The following is a 14226-nucleotide window of genomic DNA, read 5'->3' as shown; positions in this document are numbered from 1 at the left end:
AAATCTGAGCTTGGTGGGAAATGGAGGGTGAGATGAGGCCCTATAATACTGGATTGATCTTCTAGTTTTAAGGACAAAAAGTCCGGGGTGGGGCGTTTTTTTGTTTGTTTGTTTGTTTGTTTTTGTTTTTAAATCTGCAATTTGTTCTGACTTTGACTCTAATTTTGGGGGTTTGGTTATATTTCAATAAATGTGAAAAGAGAGATTGGGGGGAGTATATTTTCTTTCAAAAAGTTTTGTTTGATTTCACATCTGGAGCTTCCCTCCCAACATCTCCCCTTCTTCATATTTTCCAGAGATCGTTTTTCATTCCTCCCGCCTTCATTGAAAGTGAGCAAATATATTAGTAAAATATGAATTTTAGTGCAGTCTTCCATTGTTTGTTTGTGTAGTATAATCCATGCCTACACAGGTAAACAACAGCTCCACATCAGAAAAAACGAATTGCCCATTAATCCAAACAGAGACTTTAATCTAAAAATGATTTCCTACCATAGGCAATGTTTTGAAAATTAATTAATTAATTATAACAGCTTATAGTTAATTCCCATTTTCTTCATGTAAAACTAAACAAAAATCCAGTCACATCCTATATGGGTTCTAAGTATTTTGTGGGGAATTCACTAGGAACTCAGTTCAGGGGACCTACTTAATACAGATATGAGACGAACTCGGTGGCATAAACCCTTTTGTGTAGAATTCAGTTAAACATCACCATATATGGCACAAAGCCTTTTGTCTAAGGGCCAGCAGTTTGGCTAGAACCTGGATAACATAGATAATTCATATAAGTTATAACCACCTGATAACTATTTAGTGATTTTAGTCTATTTGCAAAGGTGTAGGTGTGTATGTTATACAAACACCTCAATAATTGGCACCTTTCTGGTAGTCTCAGCAGAGAGGTCAAGGACTGAAAGGGCATGAAAACTAAACTGAATTTCTCATTGCCATAGATGAACCTTCTAGGTCAGGATTCAAGCCATTTGGGGACAACTATACTGTTGCTGGCTGTCTGTGCTTAGTTTGTTTAATCTAAAATGTGTCATGAACAATATAAAAGGAACAGCCACTCACAGGGGGAGGGACCTTTAAAAAAATCCTACATGGTTTAATCTAATTCAGTCTATTTGGATATTACTGAATATTGAATTCTGGTGATTCTAGAAGCACAGAAAAGTTAATTAATTGTTACCTTCAGATTGCTTCCCATCTCCTTCTCTTTCTGCACTTTCCACACCAAATTAAAGTTTTTGATGGAGACATTATATTAGCATTGGTTCAATATGTGCTCTATTAAGTTTACAAATTAAAACAAACATTTCCATATTGACCTCTGCTTGTCTTGTGCAGACTTCACTAACATTTTAATTATATTCACAGAAGCACTTTCAAAGCCATTTGCTTACCTTCTTCAGGGAAATAATTCCTTCCCGTGTCTCTTTGTCAGTGGATATGGAAAACACTCCAGAGCCATCACCATTTATGATCGTGTATTTCATGTCTGCATTAGAGCCAGCATCTGCATCATTTGCCTTGATTTTGCCTACAGCTGATCCAACTTGGGCTGATTCAGGAACATACAGCTGATAATGTTCTGGGAAAAAAATATTAGGAAAATATTTCTAATCAAGCTAAAAACAGATTTTCAGAATACTCAACACCCATCGTAACTGCTAATCAGAGAACACAATTACCTCAGAATACTGACCATGCTAAACTGCAAACCATATACATTTCTGACCATAAAGAGCACCAGTCAGAATTCTAAGTGACATTTAGTATTTGTACAAGCAGATTCTGATGGTCATTAAAAGATAAAATACCTGTTCAAGAGATAATTAAGTAATTGGAGCACAATACCTTTTGTTAGCAAACATTTGGAAAAATACACTGTGGTGTGAATCACTGGTTTATATTATCCACACAAAAATATCAACTTATCAACACACTGCACATACCTTGACTATGGAACATGAGTTCTTCAAAGAGCAGATCACTGTTTCGTAGGCAAGAATGACAGAACAGTCTCCTTACAGTGGGGTAAAAATCTATGTTAACAGAAAAGCCCCAGTTCTTATACTTTGAAACATGTCTTTCAATATAAGGTTTATAGGCCACAGCCAGTGTAGCATGTGTATTTTGCAACCTTAGTAAATGTATAACTCTCTATGTTCATTTTCCACCTAATCTGGTGAAGGAAACAAATGTAACTACTCCAGGGTAAAAGGAGAACAATGTAAAAAGCCTGGAGTTGTTCTCTTCCTTCCCAACTCTTGCAGTTGCAAGAATGTTTACCACTCAAAACTTTATGGCACTGAAAAAAAATCTGTTTATATCTGAAGTGAGTATTCATGTACCCCATTGTCTAGACATAATGTAAAAAGAAATAAACGCCTATCGAAAAGAATGAGACCAGAGAAGCTACAATTATGAGGGGAGAGATAGCTCAGTGGCTTGCGCATTGGCTTGCTAAACCCAGGGTTGTGAGTTCAATTCTTTAGGGGCCATTTAGGGATTTGGGGCAAAAATCTGTCTGGGGATTGGTCCTGCTTTGAGCAGGGTGTTGGACTAGATGACCTCCTGAGGTCCCTTCCAACCCTGATATTCTATACCAATGGCTGTTGATATGGAGCTGGGAGTTTTAAATATTACTGAGTTCATGGCTGCATTGAGAAATACATCCAGTACTGTTATACTAGCAGACGTATATTTAGGCTTGGCAGAATTCAATTTATTTTATTTGATTTTCTTATAATTTTGAATATTTGATTTTTATCAATTTTAATTTTCACAGTAGCACATAATTATGTGTTTGAAGCATTGTTTTTGATTTTTGTCTAATTTAAACTTTCACAGTTGCAGGAAAATATGGTGGGATCAAACAATGGAGAGAGTTAGACAATAATTATTTAGTGACAGTAACTGTTGAGATTTAAACAGTTAAAGTTCTATATAAGTTAAACCACAAACTGTTAACATCACATGTCAAAATATGCAGAGTAAATATGTTTAAATCAAACTCTAATAAGTTATCAAACAGCATTTTTCTTACTTTACCCATCTGCAAATTTCAATTAACATTGTTGGAAATATTCTTTCATCGGGGTGTGTGTGTGTGAGAGAGAATGTTCATTGACATTTACCAATAAAAATACTATCCTTCCAAACCTACCTATATTAGTCATCACTGAGCGACAATAAAACACAAAACCATTGAGTTTCTGTTGAACGGTGTAAAATGGCCTTAAGAGCCCCAGTCCCACCCAGGGGAGGATTCCTTCAGCATAGATACTGCGGAAGATATCCATAAGGCTATTTCAGAGGACCCTCTCCTAATCCCTGTCATAGGGGGTATGCAGAGGATAGGGCTGAGGGGGCAGGGCTATGTTGGGGGAGAGGCAAGTTGGAGGCAAGGCTGCAGCCCACAGTGCTACGGAGATTCAGGACAGTGCTGCAACCTGTAGACAGAACTCTTGGGGCTGCCTAAGGTCTTGGCTACAAGGCATGGCAATGCACACTAGAGGGTGTGACACATTGCGCATTAACTGGCACATGTAGATCCTGTTCTGTGAACAAAAAGCTCCCTAGCATGTGTTAACATAGTGCTCATTAACATACACTATGGGACTTTAAGTTTGCACCAGCAGGGTCCACACCAGGCAACAAGTGCACAACTCATTGGTGAGCTTTAGAATTTCCACACCTCTAAGGTGCATTGCTGTGTCACATAGACATGTCCTACATTTTGCCCAGTCCATCCCTCAAAGCATCCCAGTGTAAGGAGTGCACAAGGATGACTTAAAGCATCTTCTCCCCACTCCCCTTGACTGTGAGTTATTTCACCAAGTATTTTAAAAAATATCTTTGAAGAGGTGATTGACAATAGAATGGGGGGGGGGTTCATTTCTAGGGCACCAGTTCTAACCTTTCTTGGTATGACAGTGGCAGTCATTACCAGCTGACACCAGATGGGTGGTATGTGAAATGATTTTGTGGTCTTTGCCAAATTCCCAGAAGAAAAATGTCTACCTCACTCACACACACACACACACTCTCTCACACACAAAATCACAATTTCTGAGCAGAAGGGCTGAGTAACAAGGGCGAGTGCACTATCCTCTTATCTATTCAAAATCAGGTTTGTGGGCAAGTGAAAAAAGGCAGTGTGAGGAAGTTTACACTGCTTAATGCCAGGGTCATAGACTCACAAAACAAAGCTTTTTATGTGAATATATATATATGTGTATATGTAAATTATGTATAAATATGTTCAGATGTATACACACAGAAACAGAAGTTGATTTCTCTGTTAACAAATATTAGGAAATATGTATGTTATAAATCTCTAGAGGATAATCATAAAAAAAAGGCAATGACAAAGGATCATTCATTTTTGTGAACCAAAAGAGGGCTCTCCAGTAAAGGAAGTAGAGGATATCCATTATGACTAATCTGCAAAGCTAAAGATTCCATTTTAATGATGTTGGATACATGAATTCTAAGAAAAGATTTAAATAAAGAAGAAGAGAGAGGGAGATAGGTCACCTTGAAATAGTCACTACAAGGGAAGAGTGTGATGAGCAGGTAGAATTTACAACAGAGTTTAAGGATTATGCAAATTATTTTACATGAAGAAAGAGAAATACAAAAAAAGAAAAAGAAAATGGAGTCTCAAAATAAAGAATGAGATTGTCTCCATATGACCTTATATGTCACACCGAAAACATTATAGCAGCACCAGAGTAACCTGAGGTTGTTAAAAGATGTAGATAGTACCACCAAAAAGTAAAGAAAGGACTTTATTAAAAAAGACTATTTCAGGGAAAAGGAGAATTTAATCTGAATTTAGATTAGACCCACACTTCTGGCAGAAAGGACTCCTTCAATGAAGACATAAAATGATGATACTACGAAAGTTGAAGCTGCAGAGGAAATGCACAGTAAAATTAATACAGCATATAAATAAATAAATGGACTTGATGTGAAACAGAAGATTTTACTATGTGTTTGTAGAGCGGATAGCACCAAGGGGACTAATCCCAATTATCGTTTCTAGGTACTAGTGTAGAACAAGCAAATAATAATAATACACAGATAGTAATGTGATAAGGATGGATGAGTGTGATGAACTCTGTGAACACTTAAAAAATGAATCACTGGGGACAACAGAAAATAAATGACCATGAATCAGGAGGTTCTCAAGGGAAACACAAGCTATGTAGCAGGATAAAACAATATAAATGGAATAAAGTGAAACAATCAGCACTGTGGTAAAATTAATACTTAACCATAAAGTAGTGATTCAGTTGCAATGCATATTATTTAGGATGTTCCTATGATATCCACATAGAACCTCACCTTTACGAGTTTCAAAAGAGAAACACTGCCATGCATTCTTATATGTTATGCTTATGGGTTATGTTAACTCACATTAACTTATCTTGTTTTATCTCAAAAATAAAAATGATAAAGTCAGGATGAGGATTGTTTTGAAATTTGCTTATTGTTAAAATATACGTGGACCACAATCTTGACACTTGTGCCCTTGCTAATACACCCTGATAAAAAGAATAGACACTGGTCACAGAGTTTTAGCTATACATTTCAGAAAATTATTGCAATATAAAAGTGCTATATTTAAAAAGTCAAAACACTTGAAAGAGCTCTCTAAGTATGATTCAGTATTTGTGGAACTGAAGAGATATTCGGAAAATGGACTGAATAAAAGAAAAAGTGTTAAAAGTAAACTTCAAAGAGATTGTAAGGGCCATCTCTGCCTGAACACCAGGTGAGACGTGCCTTTCAAGAATTTTACTACTCTGCATATGCTGGACCTGAAGATCTGACTGATACCTGCCCATAAAGTTATGAGCCAATGGAAAAGTGCTAAGCACAGATATTCACATCCAACCCAACCTCTAATAGGAGAGAACAGACATTTATTTAATTAGATATTGAAATTGTAGATTAAGGTTTATTGACAGCTGTTCCTGTCAAATACTATATAGTTTATTCCTGGGAAGCAGACATGCTGACTAAGGGCTCAATCCCAAACCCACTGAAGTCAATGGAAAGATTCCCATTTATTTCAGTGGGTTAGAGATTAGGGCCTACAGTAAAAGAATGGGATATAATATGAATGTAAGAGTCTTATTTTTCATTAATCTGCCTGTCTCAAACCATTCCTTAAATAAGTAGTTGAGTTAAAAAAATGCTGAGGGCCAGACACTAGCCTCTGCTAAGGCTCATTTACTGGTTAGCCATATGCATTGTGCTGAATTAAGTGCTACTACACTTCAGCTGCAGGTGGCCCTTTGAGAGCTGTTGCAGCTGGTGCAACTTTTAGAGCAGTCTTGAGGCTGCTTGAAGCTGCTGTGAAGGATCAAACCAGTGGCATGATGACTAGGGGTGCACAAAGGTTGATCTGGCTCTGAGATTTTAACTTCTCACTGAATATGCATTCACTCACTCAGTTAAGCGACTGAATTTAAATAGTACTAGTAAAATCACTTACTGTTGTAAATGCTTTTGTTAATCTATAGTAAACCAATTTGAATTCAACTACCTTTAAACAAAATTCATTTAGCTATGAATAAGATGTCTGGATTATCTATCTAGACGGGATCTACCTATTGATTCGGGGAATAATAAACTTCTGTTCTAGTTTGCCTAGAGAAAAGTATGCCCTATACGGCAGGGTCTCACTCTTACAGAAACGTCATCTCTGTTGGAAGTTCCCCACAAGAGAAACACAACAGAAGACACTGTAACTGAAATAGGTTTTATTACTTATTTTCAGGTGCTATCATCTTTGTCAAATAAGTTATTAGTTATTAATAATTAGGAGTTCTCTTGCTTGCCAAGATTATGACATCCATTAAGGCATGGTAAGCACTTTTAGGTGACAAATAATGGGGTCACTATACTGAACTGATGTCATGAAAAACAACTGTTAATAATTTTGGCCTCCTTCCCATCCATCCCCCCTCTTGGTTCTTCCCTCCCTCTTCTTTTTCCTTTACTTGCATATTTTCCCAGGCTATCTTGTTAGTGTTGTTCCTCCCCTCCACCCCCCACCTCCCCATTTAGTTGTCAAGTATTGATTTATTAAATTATATAGTTTAATATTAAGGAAGTTAAAATGTTTTTGCATATATAAATTAATACTATGTTGCATGCTACTGATGGTAATTATAAGTTTATAGTGTTTTTATTTATCTTTTTGTATTGTGATATTTGTATTGAAAAGCAAAAAATAACAAAAACATTTTTGTCAACCTACCTAATATTTGTTTCTGTAAACTCTAATTTTAGTAATGGGTGACAAATGTATTTGGTACTTAGCCTCCTAACTAATGTGTGAAATATCCCTTTCACTGTGACTAACAGCATACTTCACACAGAATCCTTTTGCTATCTAATGGCGTGTTGATACACTTAGGCAACTTATCCCTGTTAACTCCACTGAGCTCAATTGCAAATTGATGTTGGTTGCCTTCCTGAATCTCTGACAAAAGGAAACAATAGTTGTAATTCTCCAAATGCCAAACTCTCCAGCTTTCACCCTGGCATCTTCTACAACACAGTTACGCATGATCAAAAGAACAAGTGGCCACCAACACCAACCCACGAGTGTGGTACATTAAAAAAAACTGGCATCAGTTTTATGAGACTTTCCCATAATAGACTCATAGACTTTAAGGTCAGAAGGGACCATTATGATCATCTAGTCTGACCTCCTGCACAACGCACGCCACAGAATCTCACCCACCCACTCTTGTAACAAACCCCTAACCTATGTCTGAGTTACTGAAGTCCTCAAATCATGGTTTAAAGACCTCAATACTGCAGCTTTCTAAATTTTAGCTTCTTAGCACTCTTTCTTGGACAGCTAGTATACATGTGTTCATCTTACTTCAATGGGACTTCTCTCAATATAATAAATCCACACTAAATCTGTGATTTTGTGAATCTAGTCAATACTTGTTTCTCCTACAGCTCACCACAGGAATTTCAAATCCACTCTCTTTATTCTTGATATGTTTTTTTCTTGTTGTTGTTGCCAACACCTAATTCTTGCGGCTTTAAGCTAGGAGAGAGAAACATATCATTTTAAAGAACGTGTATATGTTTGGCTTAACCTTCTGCATTGGCAACAAACATCTTCCATATCTTCTAAAGAACAGCTGAAGCTTTGGTCACCTGAAAGTGAAGTGTTTGGATGTTTGAAAATGCTAGATATAATATAATAGATAACAACATAATGTCCAAGACTCAAGCATTTTTCTGCTGACATGGAAACTCTGCAGAGCACAAACGTCTTGGGTCATTTTTAGAAACATTTTTTTTCCATAGTGCAAGAGACAGGACATGTGACTATTAAACACGTTTTATGTTGTACTATAGTAAGGTGAAGATAATCAAGATTTTTGAAAAAATGACTATTTTCTTTATTCAAATCATTACTGCCAGGCTGCTCCTTAAAATCCTGCCCACAACAAAGAGCAACCAAGACCACATGACAAACTTTCTGGAATATTTTTTTGAAATCAACTGGATTACATGCTGCTTTTTTCATTTTTTCATTTGTAATACAAAAGCATTAGATGATTATCTGGGGATTCCACATTCACACAGCAAATTAGTATTACTTTCCACTCCCACTCCTGTTTTTGTAAGCCTTGTTACAGGTGAAGGCCTAATAAGTATTTCAAAACTATCACATTGGTATTGCATTATCAAAAAATAAGAGATGGAAGAGAACTATTAGGTGTGTTGCAGAGATCAGATAGCTGGATCTTGCCCCATATCCCAGCCAGTGTAGTATTGTTCCCTATGTTGTATGTAGGAGTGTTTTGTCCATCTACATTTAAATTACATTTGGTATGGGGCTTCCTCTTCTTCCTTCAGGAGAATACTGTCCAAATAAATAGTCCTTAAGTTTATTTTTTTCCTATGCTCAATTGCGTATCATTACTCCTAATTATGCTACAATATACCTTGGAGCACTTAACTTGTTCTCTCTACTCATGAGTATTTATCTCTTTACAATATGTTGTAATTTTACCATTCAGTGGTAGGTAGCATGAGGTTTAATTGATACCAGTGTGAATGAATCCTTAATAAGTATTCTTTATAGGATTAACTTTCTTGCACAAGGTAATTATCCAGCTGCCTACATCAGAAGTTCACATCTTGTGATCCATAGACCTATGGTGGTTTGGGAAGCACGTTGTAGATAGTTAGATAGCAGTGGTTCTCTGCCTTATTCACAGCTGCTAAAGCACATGAAAAACAGCTAAAATTCATTAAATAGTACTTAATATTCCCAGTCAGAACCAACATTAAGATGGAGTTTAAGTTAAGAGAATATATTATTTCTGGGGTAAAAAAAAATACAGCAGTGTTAAAAATATGCCTAAACCAAGAATTATGAACTGAAAGCTAAACTTAAAAGAAATTAAGACATGCTAAGTCATAGAAATGCATAGTGAAATCACCCAACCAACCTTAACTCTGTCCTGTAGAGATGCTATGCAAAACCATATGTAGTATTTGGGATCCTAGGATATATTAAACTGGCTTGTAAAAACATTATATTATTTCATACCTTTTTCCTCATGGTGTCACTACAGGGTAGCTACTGTGGCCACAGGCTGCCAATCTTTGCTAAGGCCAGCATGTGACTTCAGTTGCATTCAGAACAAATAGAGACAGTGACCATTTTGAGAAGACCCATCTTAATTGAGGGCAATCTGTGCCTCAGTCTGATTGAGAACTACAAAAGGTGCTGTCATTTTGAATGAAAACATATTAAACTGATTTGTAAAAACATTATTTCGTACTTTTTTTCCGCATGGTGTCACTACAGTGCAGCTACTGAGGCCACAGACTGCCAACCTTTGCTAATGGCAGCCTGTGGCTTCAGACCTTTGAGAACAAAAGAAGATTGGGCCAAAATTGCCGCTGTCTTAATTGGGGACAGCCTGTGGCCTCAGTCTTATTGAGAACAACAGATGGTGCTGTCATTTTGAATCAAGACAACTCTTCATGAGTTTCTCAGAAGGACACTTTTTTTTCAGCTTCTGCTTTAAGAGACGCTTTCAGTCACGAAGAATAACAGAAAAAATAGCATTAATCCTAAAAAAAAGTCTTTTCAAAACTATGCACTGCACTGTATCTACTTAAAGATACATTTAAAAATTAAATATAAGCTTAAATGCATTGCTGAATTGTAACTTGTAGTTTTGAAAAGGAAGTTTTAAGCCTGTGATGAACTTTAAGAACACCTAGACTATATTACCTGATAATATCTCAGACTTTGATGCTGTTGTGAAGTATGAATTTGTTTCTCACCTTTGGTCTTGCATTCTATTTTTACTTGATAAACAAGGTTTTTTTTCAGTCTACTGCTAACAAATATACAGTGTTTTCTTTAAATGTGAGACTGTTTCAGCTCTTTGCTGTCATCCCCAAAACGAAACTAGGAAGTTTAAAAAAAAAAAAGTTTATCTAATTAAAACCCAGCATTGATTTCACCAGTAAGGAAATTAGAACAAAGTAATATTGATTTTATATTCCCTGTGTGACCCAGATTGCTAGAGGAATTACGTAAAATTAAGTTCTGAAGTTTTCATGTAATGTATCAAAGACTTGTTCCAAATTCCATAGAAAATCCACATCATAGAGATCTGGGGACTGGATTCTGTAACTTGTTGCATCAGGGCAGAAACCTGCACCCACATGGAGTCCCAATGATTAAATGGCGGTCCTGTGAGTGTACAGGGTTACACCTGCATAGTCTCCTTTGCAGGGGCAGCCCCCATGTTTGTAACTGTGCTGCTGGGTAACAAAGTACATTTATGACATTGAGCTGTTTAGAGGAAACATTAATTTTCTGCTCTAGCTAGAATCTTTATCCCTATTTGTCAGTCATGAATGTTTGGTATTTGCTGAAACAAGTTCATTTATTTCAACGCAGATCCTGGGAAATGTTCTCGTCTACCTTGGACACGTGAGGAATATATGTGAATACTTTGTTGTATGTAGAAAAGCACAAGGATGACTGTGTCAAGTGGAACAATAAAAAATAAAACACCTAAAAACATCTGGCGATTGTCATGGATGTGGGAATACCCACCCCCCTCACCATCCAACCTCCTGAGTGGGGTGAATAAAGGAAATATTTTTTCACAAGAATTTATTTGAATTTAAATACAAATCTCTTTGGCCATGTTAGCTACCCTTTTGTGTTTGATTTCAAAGAACTTTTGCGTGTTCAATTTTTAAGATCACATACTTAAAATACTCTTGGAAACTGAGTATTAAATTTACCTTCCAGGAGTATTTACAATAAAAACCTGATTATAAGAATTATGCTTATCTAACCATGGAACAGAGACAATACCATCAACCTTATGTGACCAAATATAGTTAAGTAACAAATCTCAGATTTCAAATATTCATTAGCAAACAATGCTGTAAATTCAAAACCTATTTAGTTGACTATGTTCAAATAATGTATACTTACAATACAATTACATTTGCTCACAAGCATTCTGTGAACAGAAAAAGAAGGCAAATTCATCAAAAAATATTTCTTGCACATTATTTGCTCAGCTCCACAGAGAGATAGAGAGAAAATTCTTAGCTGTCTCAAACAAACAGAAAACTCTTAGCTCTTAGCTCTTGGATACACTTTATGTTCTTCATTATTATATTATGTTTTCCTTTCCATCTTTCAGGGCACATCATATGTTAACAATTGGTCCAGCATATTAAGAATGTAAAACATAATGGAAAAAGGTAATATTATATACAATATTTCCTTGGGATGGTATTGATACGAGCTGCTTTTAAAATGACTTAATGTCTTTGGTTCAGCAACCTTGCTAGGCAGGTGATTCTAAACAATTCTTATGGGGGACTAACCACTGCCCCCGCATGTCTCTTATGTTTGGAGCAGTAGGTTGCTGCTCTTTGGCTTGACAGATTTGACTCTCATACCAGCATCAGATAATAAAAGACAAACACATGCCTATTTATTCTTTTCTCCTGTCATATCTCCTGCTGAGAGAATTAGAGAGAAGCCACATGCTCTGAAAATGTAAAGAAATTGAGCCTGGATAGCTCAACACTTACCAGGCTTACTTTTAATAAAAGGTGAGAAACATTTGCAATTTTTAAATGTAGAATAATCAAAGTCAAATAGTTTGGGGATTTACTTCATATGATATTATGTTGTAAAATAAGGAGAATAATCAATACATTAAACACTAAACCATTTAAACAAAGGATGTGTCAGTCACTGGCTATTCTCTTTTGGGACCAGAGTAGAGACTTTATACATATTACTAGTTGAAATAATTGTATAATTGACAACTTTAAGAACAAGAGAGGAAGAAAATATCAGTTGAGCAAGAGAGTTATGGAGTGTGGCTATCGTACAAACACTGACTTGATTCATGTTTAATGGCAGTAAAGTTCTGCTCAATAGTTAAGATAATTCCTAAAATGGCACTCTTATATCAGTCTTAATGCCTTCTACAGTTAAGGTCGCAAAATAGTTTTCATTAGCACCCTACGTCCTTGCATTCAGATCTGCAAAATATTCACTTTGTGGGGTGGGGGTAACATTTTTCATGCTTCATCTTAGCTGGACTGTCAGTTTTTCCATAAATCTTAAACACAATCCCATTGACTCTTTCTGAGTGCTGTTAAAAATAATTCTGACCAATCAGCCAACTCAAAAATGGGTGAACTTTGACTCTAACTTGGCACACAAATTTGTGTACTAAATTTGAAAAAAAAAACATTGCTTGGATAATAAAGATACAGGCATGGAAATATAATCTACATATGTTTATCAGCAACAACTAGGATTTATTGCTTAATAAAGTCCACCTCTTTGTGTCATCAAAATGAACCTTTACTTTGAGGCCACTTAATAATCTATTGAGGTAGTCTGGATTAAACTTGAGACCCATATCTGATTGAAAGCAATGGGCTGGGGGAGAAATCAAAGTTTTGCAGAAAACTATTTCCAGCTGTTGCAGTATGATTTGGCTGGTGACAAATTTCAGCATAGCTGGTATAACAAGGCAGCATGGAGGAAATTTCCATGAGGATCTCATTTTGGAGATTCCTCACATTGAGGCTACATTTACACTACATACCACTTTTGGCAGCAGATAGTGTCTATCTAGCTACACTCCATAAGGAAAAGCAGGCTGTGTCCACACTGCAGTGTTGTAGCTACATGTGTCAGTGAAAGGTTCTGGCAGAGGGGAGACAGTGAGGAAAAGTTCCAGCAGCTCCCTGTTGCCAGAGCCTTTCATTGAGGCAAGAAAAGACATTAGCAGGGAGGAGGCTGCTGGGAAAGGTCAAGCTGAAGGAGCCTTTCCTGGAGACAGTTCTGACAGCCAGGAGCTGGCAGAGCCTTTTCTTGCTGCTATTTAGCTACTGGCATCTTGCCCTATGGCAAAGTAGGGGTCCAGCAGCGGGGAGCTGCCGAAGCCTTTCCCTGGTGTCTTCCCACTGCCTGAACTGTTCCTCACTGGGGAGTCTTTTCCTGAAGTGGGGAAAGGCTCCGCAGTGGGGAGGCAGCGAGACACCACATGTCTAAAAATAGCAGTATAGATAGGAAGCATGGGTAAGTAGACAGCATATAGGATATGTGCTTGCATACATACTCACACCCCTAAGGAATGTCTTTACTGTACTCACCTAAGCCATGCCTCACCGGCAACACTCCTAATTATATTCATGCTAGGGGGGCCTTGCAGGTATGTACTCTACATGCTGCCAAAAGTGGCGTGTAGTGTAGATGTAGCCTAAGATCCCTCAAATTGCCCATTGGTCTCTGCTCCCTAAGGCCCAACGTAATGGCTGAATTTTCACAACAGAAAAGGATAGACACTTAGTTTAATTTTTAAGTAGCACCAGCTGCTGAGCTAATCTAAATCCATAGAGGCTCTTATATTTTCCCCTCACCTGCAAGCTTCTCCTTTCCACAAAATTAAGGCTTTTCTGTATGTGTGGGAAGAATACTGATTTTATGTTTATAATTGCCTTTAAGGAAATTATCCTGGCAGCAAAATTTTAAACTACACGGATCCCAGCTGTTCTTCCTCCCACACTCTAAGAAAGAATATATGAAGATAATTATTAAATATATTAAATAATCAAACCTTATTGGCAGTGTGGCGGGGGGCGAGTGCCCCA

The 14226-nt window shown here is 36.9% G+C and overlaps 1 protein-coding gene and 1 long non-coding RNA gene across 4 annotated transcripts in view; one reads left to right on the top strand and one right to left on the bottom strand.

Moving 5' to 3' along the window:
• Positions 1 to 11069, top strand: part of LOC128832732 (uncharacterized) — a 40107-nt gene extending 29038 nt beyond the window's left edge. The window contains exon 3 of the long non-coding RNA XR_008444038.1: positions 10985 to 11069. This is a non-coding gene — a long non-coding RNA (uncharacterized LOC128832732). The remainder of the gene's footprint in view (positions 1 to 10984) is intronic.
• Positions 1 to 14226, bottom strand: part of CDH18 (cadherin 18) — a 922085-nt gene that overhangs the window by 91040 nt on the left and 816819 nt on the right. For all 3 annotated transcript variants that reach the window (XM_054020313.1, XM_054020314.1, XM_054020315.1), the window contains one exon: positions 1410 to 1597. In XM_054020313.1, the coding sequence (XP_053876288.1) occupies positions 1410 to 1597 (188 nt within the window). The remainder of the gene's footprint in view (positions 1 to 1409; positions 1598 to 14226) is intronic.

Source organism: Malaclemys terrapin, chromosome 2 (assembly GCF_027887155.1).
Source record: "Malaclemys terrapin pileata isolate rMalTer1 chromosome 2, rMalTer1.hap1, whole genome shotgun sequence".
NCBI classification, from domain to species: domain Eukaryota; kingdom Metazoa; phylum Chordata; order Testudines; family Emydidae; genus Malaclemys; species Malaclemys terrapin.
The sequence above is the reverse complement of the archived record's forward strand: the minus strand, read 5'-3'. Positions and strand labels throughout refer to the sequence as shown.